The 27,631-nt window shown below is 47.3% G+C and overlaps 1 protein-coding gene and 1 long non-coding RNA gene across 2 annotated transcripts in view; one reads left to right on the plus strand and one right to left on the minus strand.

The window, feature by feature from the left end:
- Nucleotides 1-27,631, minus strand: part of LOC146690078 (uncharacterized) — a 67,724-nt gene that overhangs the window by 26,029 nt on the left and 14,064 nt on the right. The window lies entirely within an intron of this gene.
- On the plus strand, nt 14,193-15,410 carry LOC146690080 (trace amine-associated receptor 13c-like). The gene is made up of 2 exons (XM_085434604.1): nt 14,193-14,359; nt 14,597-15,410. The coding sequence occupies exons 1-2, from the start codon at nt 14,193-14,195 to the stop codon at nt 15,408-15,410; spliced, it is 981 nt and encodes a 326-aa protein (XP_085290730.1).

Genomic DNA, 27,631 nt, shown 5'->3' on the forward strand with positions numbered 1-27,631 from the left:
ACCACTCCCGAGTCTATATCTCTCGAATGTCAGATCCTTGGCGAACAAGATGGACGAACTAAGGTTACAAATAACAATGGACAATCACATCAAAAACTCATGTATTCTTCTGATCACTGAGTCCTGGCTGCATCAGTCCATTCCGGACTCTGCTATTGAGCTAGCAGGCTACACCGCACAGCGCCAGGACAGAACAAACAATTCCGGTAAGAGAAAAGGAGGGGGAATCTGTATATACGTGAATAACAGCTGGTGTACTAATACAGTGATCATAGACCGTCACTGTTCTCCGGACATAGAATATCTGACTATCAAATGCAGGCCCATCTATCTTCCACGGGAGTTCACTGTTGTGGTAATAACAACTGTTTACATACCGCCAGATGCAAATACTAATGTGGCACTAGCGCTTTTGCACACGAACATCAACAATAGACTCAATAAATACCCTGACGCAGTGCACATTATAGCGGGTGATTTTAATCAGGTGGATTTAAAAACAGCTATCCCTAATTTTCACCAGCATGTGAAGTGTGCCACGAGAGGGGCTAACACCTTAGATAAAGTCTATTCCAACATCAAGAAGGGCTACAGGGCAAGACCCTTACCACATCTGGGCCAATCTGACCATTTATCCCTGCTCCTAATTCCTGCATATGCCCCAATCAGGAAAACTGCGTCGGCCATCACTAAAACTGTAACAACATGGCCAGAGGGCGCTCCTCAACAGCTACAGGACTGCTTTGACAGAACCAACTGGAATATCTTCCAACATCAAGACCTGGAAATGTTCACAAACAGTGTTCTCTGTTACATCAAACACTGTATAGATACTGTCACAGTGGACAAGCAGATCCGGGTTTACACCAACCAAAAGCCATGGATGACCCGGGAAGTCCAGCAGCTGTTAAAAGAGAGGAACAGCGCCTTCAGGTCCGGAAGCAGGGAGAGCTACAGCAGAGCTAGAGCCAACCTGAGAAAAGGCATTAAGAAGGCCAAGGCGGACTATAGGAAGAAGATCGAGAACCACCTGGAGAGTAAGAACAGCCGGCTGGTGTGGCAGGGTGTTCAGCAGCTGACAAACTACAAGTCCAAATCAGGTATGGCTGAAGGTGACCCAGCGTTGGCGGAGGAGCTGAACATCTTCTTCACACGCTTTGAGGCCACTGCACCCTATGTCTCAGAGGAACAGCTGGATCATACAGCCCACAGCAGCAGTACCATCTTCACTCTGGAGGAGCATGAAGTGAGGCGCACCCTGCGGGCTGTTAACCCGAGGAAGGCAGCTGGCCCAGATGGTGTACCAGGACGTGTGCTGAGAGACTGCGCAGACCAGCTTGCCTATATTTTCACCAGGATTTTTAACCAATCCCTTGAACAGTCAAACGTCCCACCTTGCCTCAAGACCTCCACCATAATACCCTTGCCCAAGAAATCTCATATCTCTAGCCTAAATGACTATAGACCAGTGGCATTAACCCCGGTTGTGATGAAGTGCTTTGAGAAACTGGTGCGTTACCACATCACAGCAGCCCTACCCAGCAGCCTTGACCCACACCAGTTTGCCTACAGAGCAAATCGATCGACAGAGGACGCCATAGCAACAGCACTCAATGTAGCATTAACACATCTGGAGAGACAAGGAAGCTATGTGCGCATGCTCTTTGTGGATTATAGCTCGGCATTTAACACCATTCTTCCATACAAACTGGACGCCAAGCTAAAAGACCTGGGGCTTCCTCACAGCACTTGTAAGTGGATTAATAGCTTCCTCACCGACCGCAGACAGAGAGTGAGAGTGGGACGTTATACATCTCCAGCCCTAAATCTAAGCACTGGGTCGCCACAGGGCTGCGTGCTTAGTCCACTGCTCTACTCGCTTTATACACACGACTGCACCCCCGCCCACCAGAGCAACACCATTGTAAAGTTCGCAGATGACACTACTGTGGTGGGGCTCATATCTGGGGGTGATGAGTCTGCCTACAGAGATGAGGTGGAGAGGCTGTCTTCATGGTGCAAGGATAACAACCTTCTCCTAAACACGAAAAAGACTAAAGAACTCATAATTGACTACAGAAGACATAAGACAGAAATCCAACCACTAATCATCAGCGACGACTATGTGGAGAGGGTGGCGGACTTCCGCTTCTTGGGAGTCAGCATAGAGGGAAACCTATCCTGGAGTGTGAATACCTCTGAGCTACTGAAAAAGACACAACAGAGACTGTACTTTTTGAGAGTGCTTAGGAAGAACAACATCACACAGAGACTGATGGTGTCTTTCTATAGAGCCTCCATCGAAAGTATACTAACGTACTGCATAGGCATATGGTACGCTAGCTGCACAGTGGCTCAGAGGAAAGCACTCCAGGGGGTAATCAACGCTGCCCAAAGGACAATCGGTTGCCCTCTCCTCAAACTGAAAGACCTACACAGTTCCCGCTGCCTCAAAAGAGCCCATAACATCATAAAGGACACCACACACCCTGGACACTCCATGTTCGAACTGCTGCCTTCAGGTAAACGGTATAGAACAACATACACAAGGACTAACAGACTCAAACACAGTTTCTACCCAATTGCAATATCATGTCTCAATGCTACTAAAAGTAGATGACTTTCATTGCCCCTGCTGTCATTTGTGCCCTTGATGTTGGAATGTTTTCAAACATGTTTTGTTGGATGCCCTAACAGATTGACTGAGTGATTGATTGTCTGAGTGATACATCAACTAGGTTGTATGTTGAGTGTATGTATGGGGCCTGAGGCCTGGATTGCTTGGGTGTATTCATGAGAATACTGTATTTTTTTATATATACATATGTATTTTTATCTTTTATATCCTATCTATTATAGTTTTTAAGTATCTATCTTTCGTGATGTTGCATTGACCAGAGACATCTTTCAATTTCATTGTACTTGTGACAATGACAATAAAGAATATTCATTCATATATATATACACATAAAAAAAAACACCCAGCACGCCCCTGCGGGCGGTTTATCCTTCAAGCTCGGGTCCTCTACCAGAGGCCTGGGAGCTTGAGGGTCCTGCGCAGTATCTTAGCTGTTCCCAGGACTGCGCTCTTCTGGACAGAGATCTCCGATGTTATTCCCGGGATCTGCTGGAGCCACTCACCTAGCTTGGGAGTCACCGCACCTAGTGCTCCGATTACCATGGGGACCACCGTTACCTTCACCCTCCACATCCTCTCGAGCTCTTCTCTGAGCCCTTGGTATTTCTCCAGCTTCTCGTGTTCCTTCTTCCTGATATTGCTGTCATTCGGAACCGCTACATCGATCACTACGGCCGTCTTCTTCTGTTTGTCTACCACCACTATGTCCGGTTGGTTAGCCACCACCATTTTGTCCGTCTGTATCCGGAAGTCCCACAGGATCTTAGCTCGGTCATTCTCCATCACCCTTGGGGGCATCTCCCATTTTGACCTTGGGACTTCCAGGTTATACTCGGCACAGATGTTCCTGTACACTATGCCGGCCACTTGGTTATGGCGTTCCATGTATGCCTTGCCTGCTAGCATCTTGCACCCTGCTGTTATGTGTTGGATTGTCTCTGGGGCATCTTTACACAGCCTGCACCTGGGGTCTTGCCTGGTGTGATAGACCCCAGCCTCTATGGAACTTGTACTCAGAGCTTGTTCTTGTGCTGCCATGATTAGTGCCTCTGTGCTGTCTTTCAGTCCAGCTTTGTCCAGCCACTGGTAGGATTTCTGGATATCAGCCACCTCCTCTATCTGCCGGTGGTACATACCGTGCAGGGGCCTGTCCTTCCATGATGGTTCCTCGTCTCCCTCCTCTTTCTTGGGTTTCTGCTGCCTGAGGTATTCACTGAGCACTCGGTCAGTTGGGGCCATCTTCCCAATGTATTCTTGGATGTTCGTTGTCTCATCCTGGACTGTGGTGCTGACACTCACCAGTCCCCGGCCCCCTTCCTTCCGCTTAGCGTACAGCCTCAGGGTGCTGGACTTGGGGTGAAACCCTCCATGCATGGTAAGGAGCTTTCTTGTCTTTATGTCAGTGGCTTCTATCTCCTCCTTTGGCCAGCCTATTACCCCAGCAGGGTACCTGATCACGGGCAGGGCGTAGGTGTTGATGGCTCGGATCTTGTTCTTACCATTCAGCTGACTCCTCAGGACTTGCCTGACCCTCTGCAGGTACTTGGTGGTTGCAGCCTTTCTAGCGGCCTCTTCATGGTTCCCATTTGCCTGCGGGATCCACAGGTACTTGTAACTGTCCTCTATGTCTGCAATGTTGCCTTCTGGTAGTACAATCCCCTCAGTTCTGACTACCTTCCCTCTCTTTGTTACCATTCGACTACACTTCTCCAGTCCGAACGACATTCCAATGTCATTGCTGTATAGCCTGGTAGTGTGGATCAGTGAATCGATGTCTCGTTCACTCTTGGCATACAGCTTTATGTCATCCATGTACAGGAGGTGGCTGACAACTGCTCCATTCCGTAGTCGGTATCCGTAGCCAGTCTTGTTAATGATCTCACTGAGGGGGTTCAGGCCTATGCAGAACAGCAGTGGGGACAGAGCATCTCCTTGGTAGATCCCGCACTTGATGGTGACTTGTGCTATGGGCTTGGAGTTGGCCTCTAGTGTTGTACGCCACATCCCCATTGAGTTCCTGATGAAGGCTCTTAGGGTCCTGTTGATCTTGTACAATTCTAAGCATTCCAGTATCCAGCTGTGGGGCATTGAGTCATAGGCCTTCTTGTAATCAATCCAGGCAGTGCACAGGTTGGTCAGTCTGGTCTTGCAGTCTCGGCTGACTGTTCTGTCTACCAGTAGCTGGTGTTTTGCGCCTCTGGTATTCTTGCCAATCCCTTTCTGTGCCCCACTCATGTATTGACCCATGTGCCTGTTCATCTTAGCCGATATGATGCCTGACAGGAGCTTCCATGTAGGACTGAGGCAGGTTATTGGTCGGTAGTTGGATGGGACCGGTCCCTTCTTGGGGTCCTTGGGGATCAGGACCGTCCGACCTTCAGTTAGCCATTCCGGGTGTCTCTCGTTAACTAGCAGCTGGTTCATTTGTGCTGCCAGACGCTCGTGGAGTGCAGTCAGCTTCTTCAGCCAGTAGGCGTGAACCATGTCGGGCCCTGGTGCTGTCCAACTCTTCATACTGGAGACCCTTTCTTGGATATCTGCCACTGTGATGGTTACTGGACCCTGTTCAGGGAGGTCGCTATGGTCTGCCCTCAGATCCACTAGCCACTGAGCATTGCCGTTATGGGTTGCGTCCTTCTCCCATATGCTCTTCCAGTATTGCTCCGTCTCCAGCCTTGGTGGTGCTCTTATTGTTCCCTTGCCACTGAGAGTACACCTTTGCTGGTTCTGTGGAGAACAGCTGGTTTATTCTCCTGCCTTCTATCTCTCTGGTGTACCTCCTCAAGCGGCTGGCCAAGGCTGTGAGTCTTTGCTTGGCAGTTTCCAAGGCCTCAGGTATGGACAGTTTGCTGTATTTCTTATGTACCTTCTTTGCCGCACCTTTCTGCAACTCCGTTAGTTGGCTAACCTCCCTCCGTGCTACTTTGATCTTCCCCTCTAGCCTCCTTCTCCATGGAGGGTACTGCCCCTTGTGGCTGTTCAACTTGTAGCCAAGCATCTCACAGATCACTGCTGCCGTATTGTAGATCAGCTTGAAAGAAGGGACTGCTTTTAAATCAAAGGAACTGTAAAAATTATGAAGTTAAAAGCACCAAAGATTCAGAAATAATGCAGATATATTCCTCTAGTGATAACCTGCGAACACTTTCACTGTCCCTCTGGAGGTGTGCAGGTTTGCGTTTAAATTAGCTCATGCATATTTGTGAGAAACTTTATAGTTATCTCAGTGAGTTTCTCCTAGACTCGAAATAGTCTACCTGTCTCTTTATTTACCTTTAATTTTTTTTTTCATTTTGACTTGCCTGAATGTTTGAATCAGAGTTCAAATTTTTCTCTGCTTTCATCTTCCGAGAGTTTACCCCTCTGAGATCTGAACAGTCTCATTGCTGTTCTTCTTTTTGAGGCAAGCAATGATGTCAGTTACTGAAAGAGGATCAGATTTTATAGCTCTCATACTGCTTCATCAGTACCCAGCACATATTCTTCAATTGAAGAACAACATGGCACTCACTCCGCAGAGGCTCGTACATAATGAAAAATATGCAGCAGTTGAGCATCAAGGTCATTGTCGAATAGGATTTCTCAAGAGGGCTGAAAAGTCATCTACAGAGTGAGCAAATAAGGCCAGGTGGCTGATGAACTCCAGGAATAGTTTGACAAACCCTATCGCCAGTGACAAATTAAAGTGTCAGCGGCCGGCCTGTGTGGCATCACATTACCTGTGTTATTCTGTGATAAGTCTCATTGCCGAGCCAGCAGCACATGGTCGTCTGGAAAACAGCCTGAGACAGCTATGAAGACAGAGGTACAGTAACAGGAGACCTGGGCAGATGCTTGTCGCTGAGTATTGATTGGACCAGACGTCCAGACGACTTTAACAGCCACTGACGCAGGCTGTCGAGCTAGAGTGGAAGCTACCTCTTCTTAGCTCCCACGTCAAACTGAAAAGAAACTTGAATAAAATGTGCAGTTATGTATTGTTACATAGCATCAGCTAATATGCTAATGTTTCCTGGGGACATATAGCCTATTTACACATTCATATTCAAAGGTACTGAGCAGCCATTATGTTAGTTTGTGACACAGGCAGCTTTTACAATACATTTTCATGTAGTACTATTGCACATACTGTGTTTTCTAGATAACAGCTAACTGCTATCATTATACCAAAGAAGCTGGAAGAGTTATTATCCTATGTGTACCACTTAAGGTTGTTTGGAAGTAACATTCACGATTACTCATAGGAAAAGTAGTTTATCATACACCGTGGTCTTTAAACACAGTTTAAAGTTTAACGAGTCAGCTGTTGTTACACTTGCTGTTGTAATAAGTTAACACGTAGCCTCAGATTTTGAGATGTTTGTGATTGGACTGATCCTGTGTCTTCATTTATGTTATAGGAGAATTGTGAGTAGGGCTGAGAATGCTCCCAGGGATGTTAGTGGTGTGATTGCATGGAAAATGTAAGACTGATGCAAATGTTGACATGGTACCTCAAACTACATTGATTTAAATTCTAATGTCTTGTTCTTTATCTCTGAAATGATATGGAGAGTCATCACACCACTTATCTCTATGGACCATGCCAGTGATTTTCTCTTTAGTCTTCATAAAACACCAGAAATGGTGAATGTAGCGTGTCTACTCTAAATCTAGTTCAAAAAAATTAAACGGGGAACATAGAAAATATTTTAAATCGCAAGCTTCTATTTCTGCTGTTTCTTTGCTGACTTGCATTATGAGACTTTGTAAAATTATAAGACATGAAAAGAAATTTGTATCACCTTTAACATAGTATTAAGGTGACACAAAATACAGGGAGTGCAGAATTATTAGGCAAGTTGTATTTTTGAGGAATAATTTTATTATTGAACAACAACCATGTTCTCAGTGAACCCAGAAAACTCATTAATATCAAAGCTGAATGTTCTTGGAAGTAGTTTTTAGTTTGTTTTTAGTTTTAGCTATTTTAAGGGGATATCTGTGTGTGCAGGTGACTATTACTTTGCATAATTATTAGGCAACTTAACAAAAAACAAATATATACCCATTTCAATTATTTATTTTTACCAGTGAAACCAATATAACATCTCCACATTCACAAATATACATTTCTGACATTAAAAAACAAAAAAACAAATCAGCGACCAATATAGCCACCTTTCTTTGCAAGGTCACTCAAAAGCCTGCCATCCATGGATTCTGTCAGTTCCTTTGATTTAAAAGTTTGTACATTTTTAAGCTGTGACATATTAACAAACACAAGTGTTATAAATGCATTTTCATGATTTGCATGTAATTAGAGCAAAGTCCATCCAAAGTCCAACCGTTCCCTGAAACAGTGCAACAATTCCCTGAAAGTGACTTGAAAGTATAAAACAAAAGCCTGAGACAAATGCAAGCACTCTTGATGAACTCTTATGTGTATATGAGGAAGAACAGTTGTCATTTGTCTTTTTATGTTTGTTTATAAGTCTTTGACATAGATTCACAGTATGGACCCAAACCTATAAACACTCTCTACAATGTGAAAACTGTGAGAGTTTTTTTTTTGTACACTGAATTTTCAAACTTTGCCTGGCCTCCATCCAGTGTCCAGAGGTTTGCAAACAAAAACGTCTTTAAAGAAATTGCAAAAGAGGTCCATATTTACTTTCCCTAAAAGGATCCATTAGCCAACCTGAGAGTTGTAATACACACTTCCCTAAAGCTTAAACTTGGACCAGGGGTCAGTTGAGGGCCGTAGGCTGCAGGGCTCGAAGGTATACAAGAAAGAAACATGCCTGCTTCACCAAAGGGCATTCTGAAATTATTAAACTCTAACCTGTGTCAGGGTTCCTGGGTCGTTGACCCAGTGATTTCAGTTTGTTCATGTTCAGTTTAGTTCGCCACATTAATGTTCTCACTTCCTGTTTTTCCCCCGTGTCAGCTTGTCTCCCATGTCATTAGTCAGATTATGTTCAGCCCTGTACTCACCTGTTTCCAATCATTGTCATCATTCAACCTGTGTATTTAAGTTCCTCGGTTTCACCAGTTCTCTGTCGTGTCATTGATGTTATGTCGTCGTCTCCGTCTGTATGTTCAGCTAGTCAGCCAGCCATTCTTCCAGTCTTTCAGCCAGCCAGCCACTCCATCGTTCCTGCTTTATTCATTCACCCTCCAATAAATCTTCTTCATTTCTGCACCGTGAGTCCAGCGTTTGGGTCATCTCTTCCACGCCTCCACACACAACCTCTGACAGAATGACACGACCTGTGCCAAGAAGACACGCTTTTGACCCAGCGGACTCGGACCTTTACGAGCGGCAGGACGCAGCGCTCTCCACTTGGGCGGAGAAGCTCAGGTGGAAACAGCGGCTCTTCTTAGAGAGGGAGCACGTCTTTGAGGGGACTCGTCTGGCTCTGGGCGGGCCTCGGAGACGCCGCGGTCCTCCACCTGCTGCCTCACCTGCATCGGAGCATTCGCCGCGGAGAGTGGGCGTCACCGGCCAAGCTTCGGCCGCTCGCTCTCCCGCTGCTCCGCTCCTCGCTCGCCCGCCAGCCGTTTTACTCACCGGACCTTCAACCTCGCCATGGCACAGCGGCTCCGCCTACCACCTCGGCTCAGTGGAGGCTCCCGTGCCAGAGGCTCGGCTGTGTACCCCGCCTGCTGCCTCTTCCCGGAGCAAGCGGCGCACACGCCGCCATAAAATGGACTATTTCCAGCAATTCCCGGTGGTGAGTTCCAGCGACTGTTTTCCACCCTCATTTGACTCTCCACTTAAAACCAATAATAAACCCATCTCTGATTCATGGGATGTTTCCCTCCTGGAGGATGTGGACTGGGAAGAGTTTTTCTGCTCTGCTCCCTCAAAGACTGTAAATAGTGGTGGCAGAAGGACCAGCACAATCCCCGATAAACCTGCCAGGATCACACACCCAGTAACTATTTCCACACCCATTACTCAGCCATTTCCCACCAGCACGGCGGCCCAGACTCAGCCTTCCCCTTCAGCCGTTTCACCTCCTCAGATGGCTAGGGTCCAGTATACACCCGCACCAGTGCCAGCGCCCAGGCTGAGGGCAGCCAGAACCCAGCCTGACCTTCCTGGAGACTTGGAAGAGCTAACCGGTCCACCTGCTACTTCACCACTTCGTCCACCTCCTGACCCAGCCTTTCACGCCCTCGCACTATCCCTAGTTAGATTAGCTGACCTGTCCCCTGCCCAGGCACCAGCCTTACTAGCGCAAGCTGTAGCTTTATCTCCGTCACTAGCTCAGTCATTAGCTCAGCCACCAACCTCAGCTCCGTCGTCAGCCTCGCCTACCTCTGTTCCTCCTTTAGCATCTCCACTCCAGTCAGTCCCCTCACCTGCTGTTCAGCTTTCACTCCAGTCAGTTCCCTCACCTGCTGCTCAGCTTCCAGCCCCGTCAGTTCACTCACCTGCTGCTCAGCTTCCAGCCCCGTCAGTTCACTCACCAGTAGCTCAGTCTGCTCCTGTCCAGTCACCTGTAGCTCAGTCTGCTCCTGTCCAGTCACCTGTAGCTCAGTCTGCTCCTGTCCCCCAGTCGCCCGTCCTCCAGCCTGTCCAGTCTGCCGCCCAGTGCCCTGTAGTCCAGTCGCCTCCTGTTTCCCAGCCGCCTGTCCACCATCCCGTTCAGTTCCCGGACCTGCAGCCACAGCACACAGCACCCAGAGCCAGCTGTGAGCTCTCCCGCTCCTCAGCCAGGGGTTTCCGCACCCGCTGGCCCGGCCTGTCTCCAGCCAGAGGCTTCCGCGCCTACTGGCCCTGCCTGTCTCCAGCCAGAGGCTTCCGCGCCTACTGGCCCTGCCTGTCTCCAGCCAGAGGCTTCCGCGCCTACTGGCCCTGCCTGTCTCCAGCCAGAGGCTTCCGCGCCTACTGGCCCTGCCTCAGCCTCGGCTTCAGCTGCACCCACGCCCGGCCCGGCCTCTGCCTCAGCTGCACCCACGCCCGGCCCGGCCTCTGCATCGCCTTCAACGTCGCCCGGTCTGGCGTCGGCCTCTGCTTCTGCTCCGCCTGGTCCGGCTCCAGCCTCAGAGCCTTCGTCCTCGCCTGGCCCAGCCTCAGAGCCTTCGTCCTCGTCTGGCCCAGCCTCAGAGTCTTCGTCCTCGTCTGGCCCAGCCTTTTTGGCTTTTGTTTCGCCTGCTGCAGCTCCAGCCTGTGCTTCGCCTGGTCTGGCCCCGTCGTCGCCTGATCCTGCCTCGTCTGGTCCTGTGCCCACCGGGCCATGGCCAGCACGCCTAACACTGGAGAACCGCCGCTGCCTTCCGCGCGGTCGGCCCCCTGAACTGCTCCGTCGTCTCCTTCGCCGCCGCCGCTGCCTTCCGCGCGGCCGGCCCCCTGAACTGCTCCGTCGTCTCCTTCGCCGCCGCCGTTGCCTTCCGCATGGCCGGCCCCCGGACCGCCTTTGCCTGAGTGGCCGCCGTTGCCTTCCGCACGGCCGGCCCCCGGACCGCCTTCGCCTGAGTGGCCGCCGTTGCCTTCCGCACGGCCGGCCCCCGGACCGCCTTCGCCTGAGTGGCCGCCGTTGCCTTCCGCACGGCCGGCCCCCGGACCGCCTTCGCCTGAGTGGCCGCTGTTGCCTTCCGCACGGCCGGCCTCCCGAACTGTGTCCACGTCGCCGCCGTTGCCTTCCGCACGGTCGGCCCCCGGACCTGTGCTGTCGTCTCCGCCGTTGCCTTCCGCACGGTTGGTCCACCGGAACAGTCTCGTCTCGACCGCCGCAGCCGCCTACCGGACCGGCTCGCTGGTCGCTGCTGCCTCCCACGTGGCCACCCACCTGAACTGTCTCGTCTCGGCCTAGGGCCGCGTGGCCACCCTCCTGAACTGTCTCTGTGTGGACTCCGTCCCTCCGTCCTGGGCCCCCTCCGCCCGCCCTGTTCTGGTTCTTTTTCTTTTGGCCGTCGGGTGCCGGCCTTTGGGGGGGGGGGGTACTGTCAGGGTTCCTGGGTCGTTGACCCAGTGATTTCAGTTTGTTCATGTTCAGTTTAGTTCGCCACATTAATGTTCTCACTTCCTGTTTTTCCCCCGTGTCAGCTTGTCTCCCATGTCATTAGTCAGATTATGTTCAGCCCTGTACTCACCTGTTTCCAATCATTGTCATCATTCAACCTGTGTATTTAAGTTCCTCGGTTTCACCAGTTCTCTGTCGTGTCATTGATGTTATGTCGTCGTCTCCGTCTGTATGTTCAGCTAGTCAGCCAGCCATTCTTCCAGTCTTTCAGCCAGCCAGCCACTCCATCGTTCCTGCTTTATTCATTCACCCTCCAATAAATCTTCTTCATTTCTGCACCGTGAGTCCAGCGTTTGGGTCATCTCTTCCACGCCTCCACACACAACCTCTGACAACCTGAAGTCATCTAGCATAGCTTTAAATTCCAATTTAACATGTTCAGTCATTTTTTGATTGCAGTGCAGTGCTATGTGTTGCACCCCAATCGACAGCTAAAAGCCTATACACAAATGAGGACTTTCTGTAGCAGAGGAATGAGGAAGATTCACTTTAATCTCCATAATATAGCTTCATAATGATTACAGGACATCAGACTACTTGTTCTTATTGCTTAATAATGCAGAATAATCATATAGAAATAAAAAACCTGAAGGTGTGCGCTATTTGAACACGTTTCCTGCCTGCAGCACTAAAGGACTCCATGAGAGACGTCTGTCTCGCCGTAGCAGCACCTGTCCCTCTCCTCCTCTTCAGTTCACCTCAACATACGCTCATCATATTCTGTGATATGATTTACTCTGAGCACGCTAATGGCGCATGCGCACTCACAAAGGAACCTTCTGACCAACGTTACACAAACATCACATTGGGGAGACATGTCAGAAAGGTAGGCTGATAGGAAAAAAACGACGAAAATACATAACATGAGGTGAGAGGAGGAGAACAAAAACTCCACTCAGACTGAGCTCCTAGTGGGAGAACAGTTTGATAACAGAAAAAACACCTCAGCACAAAAAGCACATGACTATCAATACACCATAGAAACACAAGACAAGCAACAGGGGCGGGTAAAGGGTAAGATAGAGCCGGTGTAGACAGCGCATCCGGTCCTGCAGCATGTCTGCGCTGGTCCAGTCGACCGCCATCTTCCCCGGGAGGGGACAAGCATCGAAGGCGTTTGGAAAGGGAGGGGGGATGAGTGTGTGCATATCAGTGTATGTGTGTGTGTGTCCAGAGTGCAGCTGAGACAGTGTCCTTCGCCCTGCCAGGCTAAGTAAACACTCTGCCAGCCAACCCAGGTGGCCTTGCATGGAATGGGGGGAACAGTCTAAACACAGTCGTTATCAGGGTGTTGTTGTTCAGCTCCAGCCTTGAGGCCGCAGCTGGCGCCGAAGGGGTCTCCGCATGAAGTGATGATGGCTTTTACTTTAGTGCGAACAACTCATATGAATTTCAAAGCTGTTCTAACAGTCCAACACTGGTCTCTCAATCTCCCGTTGGAGAGCCGCCAGCTTTCTATGATGTTATCCAAACTTACGTTCTGTGATGTTGTCATTCTTTTTGCCCAAAGAGCAGGTTCTGAGAATTCACGACCGCAGTGCACTTCCCCAAGATGTGATCGAATTTGCACTCAAAGGTGTTGTTCGAGCGAGCCCCTCCAGATATAATCCAGTTTTTCACTCAGAGGTCTTGTTCTGAGTATTCACGGCAACTGTGCGTTCTCCAAGATCTTCTCCGTGCTGCACGCCTCATCCCATCATTTCAATCCCAGCGGGCAGCCTTGTGGGGGGTTTGAACAGCCGGTTCCACTTGATTAATTCTTTGATAAGTCAGGGCCAAGCCAGCGCCGATCAGCAAGAACCCTGTTACCATGGTTCCGAATAGGTAGATATCTTCAGCGCTCAGGCTCACCCGAGCCCCGACTTCTCGTTGAGAAGGGGGTGTCAATTGCATTTAGGGACCAGTTGATCAAATCCATAATTCCTCTTTTAGGTTTTAGAGAACAGACTGTGAGAGAGTGTTCCAGGGAAAAGTAAGTACAAGCTAGCTTGGCGAAACTCCAAAAGCTGGCCACTGTCCTTGACCCATGCAGGTAAATAAAACTATTTTTTAACTTATTGTTACTGTTTCTTCAAAAAGCTCTATAGTTGACAATTATTGTGGAGATTAATATAGACTTTCCTGAACTGTCTACTACAGGTTTGTGACTGAGCTTCTTGGAGGTGAGACATACTTTTCATATTCAGTGGTCTTACCTGCTTTCTGCCACCTGCATCACACCTTGGAGTTGTCCCACCCCCCATGTCCATGTCTATTATTTGATTCTGTCACCCACTAAAATCCTTTTAAATAAAAAAAAAAAGGATTTGTGCTTTGAGGCAATTTTTTTTGAGCGATTAACTGCGATTAATCAAGATTAATTCATTACGAAGCCTGTAATTAATAAGATTGTTTTTTAATTGAGTCCCACCCCTGCTTTTTACATATTTCTATCACTTAGTACTATTTCTGCTTCTGAAGGTGTGGCATTTAATAAAAAGGGGAGGACAAAGATATATGCTGTATGACACAGAATATGATTAGCAGCTCGCCTCACTGTGATGATGGAGGAACCTGAACTCTGCTTTCCAAAACTCCTTAATATCTCCTGCAGGAGGCCAAAGCGTCCTCACTTTGAGATCATGCTAACTTACATTCTGCTCTCCTTCATTTCTTTGCTTACTGTGATTCTTAACCTGCTGGTCATTATCTCCATCTCACACTTCAGGTATGAAAATGTTTCATTATCTCCAAATATTGAATAATTATTTTAATAGTTTAGTTAATTGTGCTGTGTAGCAACATAGCAGTAATAGTAATTAAAACCATAATATGATCTGTATCTACAAGTAAGAGTAGACCTTTTTTTAATGAAGTGCATTTCTATTTCAGTTTTTTTTGTATGTGCATCCACATGCATTTTTTGATGCAGGAAACTAAATATGATGCTCCTTTTTCTCTCCAGGCAGCTCCACACCCCCACCAACTTCCTCCTTCTCTCTCTGGCTGTCGCTGATTTCTTTGTAGGTCTCCTTATGTTCTTTCAAATAGTGCTCATCGATGGATGCTGGTTCCTCGGTGACATCATGTGCACTCTGTATCAGTATCTAGCATTCATTATTACTTCAGCCTCAGTAGGAACCATGGTGATCATATCTGCTGATAGGTATTTGGCTATTTGTTACCCTCTGCATTACTCCACCCAAATCACACAACAAAGAGTTAATATATGTATAAGTTTGTGTTGGTTTTTTTCTGTGATCTTTCAGAGTTTGATTGTGAAGGATAACTTGAAACAACCAGGAAGGTATAACTCCTGCATTGGAGAGTGTGTCTTTGTCGTTAACTACATTGCTGGGCTTTTTGATCTTTTGTTTTCCTTCATTGTTCCCATTACTGTGATTGTAGTTCTGTATCTGAGAGTGTTTGTGGTGGCTGTGTCTCAGGCTCGTGCCATGAGGTGTCAACTTGCAGTCACTCACCAGCGATCAGTTACAGTAACTGTTACGAAATCGGAGCTGAAAGCAGCCTGGACTCTTGGTGTTGTTGTAGTTGTGTTTCTTATATGCATGTGCCCATATTACTGCGTTGCTCTCACAGGCCAAGATAACTTCCTAAATGCTTCATCTGCTGCCTTTGTAATTTGTTTGGTGTACTTTAACTCTTGCCTAAACCCTATCATTTATGTCTTTTTTTATCCCTGGTTCAGAAAGTCAATCAAACTTATTGCTACTCTTCAAATACTGCAGCCTGACTCCCGTGAGACTAACATGCATTAAGAACACTTTTTAAAACCGTACCCATAAACAGGACAATGTACTTAGTCACAATGAAGACTTGAAAGTTCAGATAAAGCAATATGTTGGCAAACATATTTATATATGTATCTGCTTCCACATGAGTACTTGCAATTACAAAAAAACAGTTTCCTGGTACTTTGTACTCTAAATTAAGATAAAATACTTTCTCGAGCACTTTCTGTGACCGCAGACATTAGCATATACATTTTATTTTGTAATGTTTTCATAGGCTTGAAGGACAGCCATCAACAATATTAGGAAGTAATGTTTTAAAAAAAACAAGTAAAAAAAAAAACAGTTAAACAATGTTTTTTCTTGCATTTCTTGCATTTTAGATTCTTAAAAATAGCCACTTTTGCCTGCTCACTGCCGGTCAAAAGTTTTTGCACATAATTTTTCCTTTTTTGTTATTGAATATTATGCAGTTTAATGTCTCATTGCACTCTGAAATGAAAGCATGGTACAACTAAGTTATTGGGATTAAAAAAGAAATCATGGAATTAGTTTATAGACCAAAATGTATTCTAAACTTTTGACTCATTAAAGTACCCCCCTTTGGCAAATATAACAGCTGAACACACCCGTTGCTGTAGGATGAAACCCCGATTAACTAGGTGTATATTGCGGGTATTGCATGGCGCTGCAGAATGCTGTGGTAGCTGTTTTGGTTCAGGGTGCTTCTCACTCTGTAAGTCACCAACCCTAGATGCAGCAAATAGCCCCAAACCATCCATTTGCAGCATTCCAACGGTGGTGTTTCATGGCTGAGACAAGCCTCTTTGTCTTATCCTGACATCATACCAGTGGTTTTCTTGCTGCAACTTGTCCTGTCAAATCTGCAGCTCAGAGTCTTCTCTTCACAGTTGAAACTGAGACTTGCTCATGTTGGGATTCAGAGATTCTTTTATTGCTACCATATAATTTGCCTTATGTAGAATGTATTAATAACATGTTTCACAGTATCATTTATCAGTAATATTTCCTACAGGGTTTATATTGCATTGAATATGTCTGTCATCACATTGACCTTTCTATTCTTACAGGTTGAGTTTATTTTATACACAATGCATAAATGTGCTTGGTTAGAGTTGATGTTCCATTCTAGAAGGTTTTAAGCTTCACTGGCGTGACTGTCCAGATGATACATGTTGAGAGGAGATGAGAACATAGCAGGTTAATTGCATGCACGCTTACGATACACATATTAATCTAGTAGCAGGTCTGAGTGAAGGCCTAAGCGTCTTCTACTTCAGTTTGAGACTGGCTGCAAAGTACTCTACTTAGTGATTAATGACGAGGGTCCATTATTAGCTCTCAGAGATGCTAAGACCTGAAGTTATTACCTTAAAAGGCAAGCAATGTAGAAAAGAGAAGTTATATGTCGGTTTATGGTTATTAGAAGTGTACGTGATGTACCCTTGTCTGTACAAGTTGAACTTTTGCCCGTCTGTCACCATGTATTTTTGAACTGTATTGACGTAGGTGTGATATTTTATCCTATAAAACCAGAACCCATTGTATTCTTGTCAGAGCAACCCATTCCGTATGCTGATGGTTGGTTGTTCTCCTGTAATAATAAAACTCATCGTTTGATTGCACTTTTCCGGAGCCTCCGTCGTTTGTTGTCTGGTCTAAAGTTGATCGATTTCGCAGCACTCACTACGACCACTATTAAGCTGTGCTTGAAGCTGTTGTTCTGTGAGACGCCATCAAACAAGCTGTTAGCTCTCTGAAACTGTCCTCTGATTCAGTTGTGTCTTTGGGTCTGCAGACCTCTTCCTGTCAAAGTTTGTTTCTGAGACTTTGGATGGTGAAGGAAACTGTACTCACCAACACCTTTATTTTCTTTGCAATTTCTCTGTAGGACAGACCTACATTTATAAGTGTTATGATGGTCCGTCTCTCTTCCCTTGTTAATTGGATTTTTCTTGCAAAACACTACTTTCTGCAGTACAATACTGTTCAACTGATGCTGACAAGGGTATGGTACCACAGTGTGTTCCAGCACTGCTTTTATGCAGACAGAGGAGGCTGTAAGTCATCCAGAAAAGTTGGAATACCTGTTGGAGTTAGTAGCAGCAGCTTTCAAGGCCTCATCAACCTCCATTGCACACACACACACACCCACACCCACACACACACACACATGCTCGCACATGTATACACACACACCACACCCAGTGCTTTTAACTGTTATGATACACACCATCTATGGTTTTGCAATGGGTGTTTGTGTAAATGTTTGTCACTGAATAAGAGGCAGCATGGGGACACTGGTAGTTGAAGTTGACTGGGATCAGGTGAGGAGCTTTCAGGTCCAAGAGCCGACCAGGCTTCCCTTGTGCAGCAAGTGTAAACTGACTGAGAAGAATTGTCTTGCTTTGTTCACGGTGATAAGTCTCTGAAACAGCGGGGCCTGCGAGTGCAGACCCAACATTTATTTGGTCCTTCAGAGCTGGATCCCAAGAACTGGCCTTCCACCGAGGAGGGGGGAGGACACACCAAAGTCTGTCGACAGCCAGGACACCCAGGGCGCCTGATGAAAGCCCCGGAATATGAATTTGTGGCCCGGATTGCACAGGACCAAGCTGAAGAGGAGAACTGCCACAAGACTGCTGCAAGGTGGAGAGGAAACCAGAGTGGAAGGAGCAGGTGAGGTTGTTTAGTGTGGGAAATCAAAATTGGGTTAGCAAACCTGGGAGAAAAACTGACTGCTGTAAGTGGGAAAATTGAGAAGGTGTCTGAAGCACTGCAAAGAGAAAGGTACAGAAAGTCACACACACAAACAGAAAATGCATTAATCCTACTAACACATACACACATACAATAAAGCTCATGAAGACCAGACAGCATCATAAGCATGTGTTTCTGTTTTATCATCTTGTCCGGTTCACGTAGTGAGATGAAAAGTGATATGTAGACTAGTGGACTAGTATTATATTAGTAAAAATGACTGAATTATAGTAGGGGTGAACAGAATGCTGGAGAGGGGTTCTGAATGAGTGAAACTAATAGATCATTGAGTTTCTTGTTTCTCATGTGTGGCGAAAGTTTTAACATAGCACGCATCTGGTAACATGGGAAGAAACTCATTGTGTCTCTGAAACTCACTGTTTCAGAGACTTTGAGACAGCTATCCATGCCTTCATTTTATCTCGCCTCAATTTTTGTAATAGTCTTTACTCAGGTGTCAGTCTGTCATCATAGTCAACTGCAACTGGTCCAAAATGCTGCAGCACGGTTACTAACTGGCACACACAAGTGACACCACATATCCCCCATACTGGCATCCTTACACTGGCTGCCAGTTAGTTTTCCAATTGATTTTAAGCTTTTGTTATTCATTTTTAAGGCGTTGCGCAGGTTAGCACCCACATACCTTTCTGCTCTTTTGAATGGAAACACTCTTGCATGATCAATGAGGTCTGCAGATCAATTGCTCCTGGCTGTCCTGAGGTCCAGATTCAAGCACAGAGGAAATCGGACCTTTGCTGTGACTGCTCCTTCAAATCAGGACCACCCCAACATTAAACACTTTCACAACCTGTTTGAAAACCCACTTTAATTCCTTGGATTTTAAATCAGAATGAGTTTGTACTACATTTGTCTTTTTTATTACTCAGACTTTCTCATTTTATGCTTCTTTTCTTAAATTTTGTCATGTCTTCTTATGTTTTTTTCTCTTTTGATTGTTTTAAATGTACAGCACTTCAGTCAACAGTTGTTGTTTTAAATGTGCTGTATAAATAAATTTGACTTTAGCTTTATATAGCGCTTTTCTACTGTACTTGAGCTTTCGATTGGTTGTATACAACATGTCTTATTCACCCTTTCACAGCCAGTCATAAAGGCATTTTTTAATGCTTTTCTACCTAAGTGCTTTATATTTAAAATGAACTTGCATTCATAATCCAGTGAACACAAGAGAGCAACTTGGGGTTCAGTATCTTGTAGACTGTAGCAACTAAGGATCAAGCCACCAACTTTTCTATTAGTAGATGACCTGGTGACTGACCTACCTATCTACAGGCATCTCTGCAGAACCATCTTTAGCTGCAAGAACTTGAAGACTTCTTGCAGTAGTAGGTGCAGTTGTGAAGTAGGTACAGGTGGTAGTGCTAGGGAGGCGACAGGGCAGATTGGGCTGATTGGATAATCAGGCTTTCACCTATATCAAGAAGTGGCAGGGACCAGAGAAGAAAGCTGTGCTGGAAGCTAAACAGTTGAAAAGTTGCACAAAACAGACTAAAAACAACTGACTGCAAATAAAAAATCCCCAACCCTGCACCTGTGTATGTCACGATTCGGCTGTGTGGCAGGCAGGAGAGGACCCAAACGCACACTCACGGGGACACGGGGAATAAACTCAGAGAGCACAGCTTTATTGCTGGAAAGGCAGATCACGGGTAATACAAAACTAAACTGGGAAAAACTAAATATAAAGCTCACCAAGAAACACAGGGAGAATCACACACAGCATGAGGGAGAACGCGACACCGAACTGAGGGAGACACAGACAGAAATACACAGAGGGTTAACGAGGGAAGTGGGAACACACGGGGAACACAGCTGACACAGATAACCATAACGAGACAGGGCAGGAGTGAACACAACATGACGCATACTGACGAGAGACTGTCAAAGTAAAACAGGAAGTACACGGAGGTTCAGACAGGAGGAGAGAGAGCACGGGGAGAACACAGACATAACGGGCTGGGGAAAAAACGGAATAAAACACAAGGAGAGACGAGGGCTCACAGATACACAGGGGCACACAGGAGGTAACCAAATAAGGAACATCTTAACTAAATAACCTAGGAACCAAGGCATAAATAGGGAACAAAACACAAAACACACAAAAACTAAGAATACTGGGCCAACATGGCCCAGGACCATGACATCACCCCCCCCTCAAGGGCTGGCTCCCGACAGCCCAAACCCGAGAACCAAAACAAGACAAACAGAAAACAACCCACCCAGGGTGGGAGGCGGGGGACCCGGACGGAGGGAACGAAACCAAACAAAAGACGAGGAGCATGAACCGAAACTGAGTCCACAAAGACACAAAAACAGTTCAAAACAGGGAGATAAATGTCCAAAGAGGTCAGGTCGACCCGGAGGGGCGACAGCACAAAAGTTCACAGTTCGGCTGTTCCGGGGGCCGGCCACGTGGAAAGTGGCAGTGGCGGCAGAACAGATCCGGAGGCCGGCCGCGCGGAAGACGGCGGCGGCGGCAGAGCGGGTCCGAAGGCCGGCCGCGTGGAAGACAGCGGCAGAGCGGGTCCGGAGGCCGGCCGCGTGGAAGACGGCGGCGGCTCCCAAGCGTCAGGCGTACTGGTTGAGGCTTGGTGGGCACCGGACCAGACGAGGCAGGACTAGACGAGGCAGGACCAGACGGTGGCGTGGCAGCCACAGGCGACGGAGCCGGACCAGGCGAAGGCGATGACGGAGCCGGACCAGGCGATGCGGGGGCCGGACCAGGCAAAGCGGGGGCCGGACCAGGCGTGGCAGAGGCAGAGGCCGAAGCGGGGGCCGGACCAGACGAGGATGAAGACTCGGATGAAGCCGAAGCCGGACCAGGCGACGGCGTGGATGAGGCTGCTGGTGGAGCAGCTGGTGGCTGAACGGGCCCCTCGGACCCTCCAGCGGAGACAGGTGGCTGAACGGGCCCCTCGGACCCTCCAGCGGAGACAGGTGGCTGAACGGGCTCGCCAGAACCCCCAGCGGAAGAGGCGTGAGGCTGAACGGGCTCCTCGGGCCCTCCAGTTGACGTGGCGTGAGGCTGAACGGGCCCCTCGGACCCTCCAGCGGAGACAGGTGGCTGAACGGGCCCCTCGGACCCTCCAGCTGACGTGGCGTGAGGCTGGACGGGCTCCTCGGGCCCTCCAGCTGATGTGGCGTGAGGCTGAACGGGCTCCTCGGGCCCTCCAGCTGGAGCAGTGGCAGGACCAGTAGGTGCAGAGACTTCTGGCTGAGGGGACGCTAACTGTAGCTGCACAGGGCACGCAGTCGGCTTGGGATGCAACGGCTGGGGCTGTGCAGGGCAAACAGTCTTATGCTTAGCAGGCAAGAGCGAAGCGGAGTTTACACAGGCAGCGTCTGAGTTAGCTTTTTCGAGTTGTGGCACAGAAAAAACCACAGCCTGAGAAAGTGACGAAGCAACATTGGGAGTCACAGATACAGGAGCTGGTGTAATGAGTAAACTGTTCATAGCAGAGGAATGGATAATGGTCTCTGTGTCGCCTGGCTCAGGCAGAACACTAGGAGTGGATGTTACATTGGCTTGCTCAGCAACACAGGTCTCGTTCTCAGTAACTATTTGAGAAGCTGAGAGAGCAATGGCTGGTTGAGGAGTTGGCTGGGAAACATCAGAAATGTCTAAAGACAAAACAGGCTGGAACATGAAACAGTCACTAGAAGGAGCATCAGCTATGGAACACACAGTTTCAGGGGGTTTGTGCTCCTCAGCATGCACTCTTACATCCTGAGCTGATGATGGTGGTGTGTGGCTGAGCTCAGACTGAGAAACCTCAGAACCTACAGGCTGAGTAAAACGGTTCTGCGGTGCTGCAATGCTGGTAGCAGTATGTCGGTGAGTCTGGTGTAGAATAACAGTCTTTGGTTCCGCTAACTCTACGGGTGAAACATTCATACTGGCTAACTCAGAGGAAATGCTGCGAGCGTTACAAGAATCTGATTGCTCTGGAACACAAAGATCGCTAGGTAGGACGGTCGGTGAATAACTTGGCACCGAGGTGTCACTCGGAATAACGTCTTCAGAGTCCAAACACACAGTGGCGGAGTTATCCAAGTCAGGCAACACAATGGCAGGCAAAACAGAGTTACTCACAGTGGTGGAACAGTCATGGGGTCCGGGATCAGACAACTTGGGCTGAGTGTGTGGCTCACAGTCACTCTCTCCCACGGGTGCAGCCAGCTCAGCTGTACTGCGGCGCTGAACCACTACAGGGGACTGCACTGAAGTCTGCACAGGGGGCTGCACTGAAGTCTGCACAGGGGGCTGCACTGATGGCTGTAGCAATGGTTGTGGTGAGAGTGGAGTAGGTGACTGCACAGGAGAATGAACTAGAGGTGACTGCGCAGGAAACCGAGCTAATGGTTCTGTTGCAAACGTAGCTGCTGCTGATGGAGCAAATGGCTGTGCTACAGGGAGCTGGGACACAGGAAACTGAGCTAGTGGTGGTGGTGGTGAGAGAGGAGACTGGGCTGACCGGACGGGAGGAGACTGGGCTATGGGCGACAGAGTGGCACACTGAACTGAGGGCGACGGAGCTACAGAGGACTGGAGAACAGGAGACTGAATCACAGGGGAGTGGAGGACTGGAGACTGGACTGCAAACTGAACAGTAGGAGAGTTAACTGACTGGGCTGGCGAAGCTAATGGCTGAGCAGGGGTTGGTGAGGCTAATGGCTGAGCTGAGGGCAGATTGTAATCCACAGAGGAAAATACGGCTTTACTCTCGATGGGTATGTTATCATGATGTCTGGGATCTGAACGCTCGAGCGGAACGAGAAAAAGACAGTCGCTCTCGCCAACGGATGAAAGCTGCTCCGCTGCTCGGGAACGCCGGCGACGTGAACGCCGTTTTCTCCGGGAAGGGGGAGGAGACGAGCCGGGCCGCGAATCCTCCAGCGGACCGGGCTGAACTCCCTCCGACTCTTCGTACTGGAGAGGCAGCTCCGGGCAGATGCGTACGGTGGAGACGAGGAAGTCCTGGATGTGGGGGTGTAGTGCACCGAATAGCCATGGGAGTCCGGACACCATCCTCTGTAGACGGATGGCTACGGTCTCCCGGTATTCTTCCCCTGGCAGCGCTACCCACTCCTGACAGTGATACTCCACTGTATAGATTAGATCCTCACGGAGCTCAGCGGAGGGGTTGTGAGCTGCTGGGTCCATGTCGTGGTCGCGTTCTTCTGTCATGATTCGGCTGTGTGGCAGGCAGGAGAGGACCCAAACGCACGCTCACGGGGACACGGGGAATAAACTCAGAGAGCACAGCTTTATTGCTGGAAAGGCAGATCACGGGTAATACAAAACTAAACTGGGAAAAACTAAATATAAAGCTCACCAAGAAACACAGGGAGAATCACACACAGCATGAGGGAGAACGCGACACCGAACTGAGGGAGACGCAGACAGAAATACACAGAGGGTTAACGAGGGAAGTGGGAACACACGGGGAACACAGCTGACACAGATAACCATAACGAGACAGGGAGGAGTGAACACAACATGACGCATACTGACGAGAGACTGTCAAAGTAAAACAGGAAGTACACGGAGGTTCAGACAGGAGGAGAGAGAGCACGGGGAGAACACAGACATAACGGGCTGGGGAAAAAACGGAATAAAACACAAGGAGAGACGAGGGCTCACAGATACACAGGGGCACACAGGAGGTAACCAAATAAGGAACATCTTAACTAAATAACCTAGGAACCAAGGCATAAATAGGGAACAAAATACAAAACACACAAAAACTAAGAATACTGGGCCAACATGGCCCAGGACCATGACAGTGTACAAATAAAGAACTGAAGTAGTGGCAGTCAGCTGGTTCAGGTGGAGCAAGAGGGGATGAGTGACAGAAAAACTCAGATTAATCATAGAATCATTGAGTTAAAGACATGACAGAATATGTAAATGGACTGATTCTTATTTAGCGATTTTCTACTCTTTTGGACCACTCAAAGCACATATTACAAAATGCCATATTCACCCATTCATACAAGCACGTTTTTCTAAGCTTGTATGCTATCCTGTGCTTTCTATTGTTATGAAATATAATTGAAGAGCCTATTTGCTGAGTATATATTAAAGTATATATTAAAGTGTAATGTCTGTGAAGGTTCTCAGTATTCCAGGTCATTGCACTCCAAGGTGCTTGGAAAGAAAACCGTCTGGACTTCTTTAAGTTGCTTGAAGATGTTTCACATCTCATCCGAGAAGCTTCTTCAATTTTAGTGTAATATTAAAGTGTAATGTTAAAGGCCAGATTTGAGGGTTTATATTCTGTGCTCTAGGTCATTAGACTGCTTGGCAACATTAAACTGTGATAAACAGGATCTTTTAGTGCAGACTTCCCAGAGAGTGTTACCTATGTTTGTGCTGCTAGATGATAACAACAGGAGACAACCTTCGGGTGGTGGAAGCGAGACGTGAGGAGCGGGGGTGTAGGGTATATCACACACATCCTGTCGGTAATGCATTAGATTTGCAGGAGGCTTTGTGCGGTGCACATCTCCCTTCCATTGTGCACATTTGCAATCAGGTTTTGTTGAATAAAGCATATATTTTGAATACACTGAGTTTGCGTCTTCTCTGACAAGCCTGAGGAAAAAAGAATCGGGTCAATAATTGGTGCCGTGACCCGGATCCAAAACAGGGTGCAATTTGGATGAACTAACGATTATCTGTTGGCTAGTTGGCAAGTTAAATTACATTCGTGAAAAATTCTTCCAGTGTCTGGACTTTAGAGCAAGATACTTTTTTTTTTGTTTTGGTTTGGTTTGGGGTTTTTTTGCAAGTTGATGTCTAACGTGTCGAGTTTGTCCTGGTTCCCCCCCCCCCCCCCCCCCCCCCGGCGTCTGGATGCAGCATTGGACCAGCGGCGTCTGGAGGTCTAGGTTTATAACCTGAGAACTGAGGACACCCAAACCATTCTAGAATAGTGCAGAGCAAGAGACGTTTGCTAAGAACTGCAGGTTGATGCTTGCTGGCCATAAAGTGTAAAACCCGTTTAAATTAAAAGGACTTTAGGAGTCCCATGTAATGTGACCCGTCCCACAGGCAAATTTTTACTTTGTAGTTTGAGTTGTTGCCTTCCGGCCGCCGTTTTAGAGTGCCTGTGAGGAAGACTAAAAGACTCCAGGTTTCTTTTCTCCATACTGCATTTTGTCTCCTTAATGGCAAATAACCGTTCTTGGACTTTGTATCACTATTATTGCCATTATTATTTTATATTATTGTTCTGTTTATTTTTATCCTGCTGCTAAACTAATTTCCCCTTGTGGGACAATAAATAAATTGAATTGAATTGAACTGAACTGAACTGAATTGAATTGAATGAAATTGATAATCATTAAGTAAAATCATTATGGTTGTGGAAGCCAGACGTGAGGAGTGGGGGTGTAGCGTATATCACACACATCCTGTCGGTAATGCATTGGATTTGCTGTATTTTGAATACACTGAGTTTGAGTCTTCTCTGACAAGCCTGAGGACAAAAGAATTGTGTCATTACTATCTAACATTCACACAAATTCATACTACCATAAAGTCAGCAACTGGGGGTTCAGTATATCTTGCCCAGTGATATTTGGCATGCAGTCTGGGGCAGCATGAGATCAAACATCGAACCTTCTGATGAGTAGACTATCTGTTCTACTTCCTGAGTTACAGCCACCTGATGTGGAGTGGAGAGATGTGTGGAGCGACATAGGCCAGAAGTAATTCCTAGTTAAAGGTTTGCACAGTACATCCTGAGGCTATGAAGATGACTTCATTTCTCTATGTTTTTATCCATTATTATACCAGAAGTGTGAGATTTAAAGATACATATTTCAGCTTAGTCTAATAATAACAATGATCACGTGTACATTCAGAAGTCACTGGGTATTGAATTCTTTTCTTTTCTTCTTTTTTTGTTTAGACATTTCCTATAAAAACCTAGAGACAGCTGTCTGGCAAAAATCGATGCAGACCACCAGCCTGTCTGGCACCTAAAACCAAATTCAGGGTAACACGTTTCCCCTTCCCCTTCTGGTGCTCAGTTTTAACTTTAGCAGGTCAACTTCACCATCTCCACATGCCCAAATGCACTGAGCTGATGCCATGTAGTTGGCTTATAAGATAGTTGCCTTAGTAAGCAGTGGAATATGTGTACATAACAAAATGGTATTTCTAATTTAAATTCTTGTTCTATGATTTGTGTTCCTGAATGTATAAGAAGAATGAACATACATGTGCAGTACATTTCTCCCCGATTTGTGTTTCATTTCTTTACTTGTAGGTGCCACTTTTTTCATTACATAGAGTGGGGCAAAAAAGTATTTAGTCAGCCACCGATTGTGCAAGTTCCCCCACTTAAAATGATGACAGAGGTCAGTAATTTGCACCAGAGGTACACTTCAACTGTGAGAGACAGAATGTGAAAAAAAAATCCATGAATTCACATGGTAGGATTTGTAAAGAATTTAACCGTAAATCAGGGTGGCAAATAAGTATTTGGTCACCTCAAACATGGAAAATCTCTGGCTCTCACAGACCTGTAACGTCTTCTGTAAGACGCTTTTCTGTCCCCCACTCGTTACCTGTATGAATGGCACCTGTTTGAACTCATCATCTGTATAAAAGACACCTGTCCACAGCCTCAAACAGTCAGACTCCAAACTCCGCCATGGCCAAGACCAAAGAGCTCTCGAAGGACACCAGGAAAAGTATTGTAGACCTGCACCAGACTGGGAAGAGTGAATCTACAATAGGCAAGCAGCTTGGTGTGAAAAAATCAACTGTGGGAGCAATCATCAGAAAATGGAAGACATACAAGACCACTGATAATCTCCCACGATCTGGGGCTCCACGCAAGATCTCATCCCGTGGGGTCAAAATGATCATGAGAACGGTGAGCAAAGATCCCAGAACCACACGGGGGGATCTGGTGAATGACCTGCAGAGAGCTGGAACCAAAGTAACAAAGGTCACCATCAGTAACACACTAAAACGGCAGGGAATCAAATCCCGCAGTGCCAGACGTGTTCCACTGCTGAAGCCAGTGCATGTCCAGGCCCGTCTGAAGTTTGCCAGAGAGCACATGGATGATACAGCAGAGGATTGGGAGAATGTCATGTGGTCAGATGAAACCAAAGTAGAACTTTTTGGTATAAACTCAACTCGTCGTGTTTGGAGGACGAAGAATACCGAGTTGCATCCCAAGAACACCATACCTACTGTGAAGCATGGGGGTGGAAACATCATGCTATGGGGCTGTTTTTCTGCCAAGGGGACAGGACGACTGATCCGTGTTAAGGACAGAATGAATGGGGCCATGTATCGTGAGATTTTGAGCCAAAACCTCCTTCCATCAGTGAGAACTTTGAAGATGAAACGCGGCTGGGTCTTCCAACATGACAATGATCCAAAACACACCGCCCGGGCAACAAAGGAGTGGCTCCGT

Source organism: Copadichromis virginalis, linkage group LG16 (genome assembly GCF_057382275.1).
Source record: "Copadichromis virginalis isolate Kocher_CV1m ecotype Utaka linkage group LG16, C_Virginalis_male_GT1.1, whole genome shotgun sequence".
NCBI lineage: Eukaryota > Metazoa > Chordata > Actinopteri > Cichliformes > Cichlidae > Copadichromis > Copadichromis virginalis.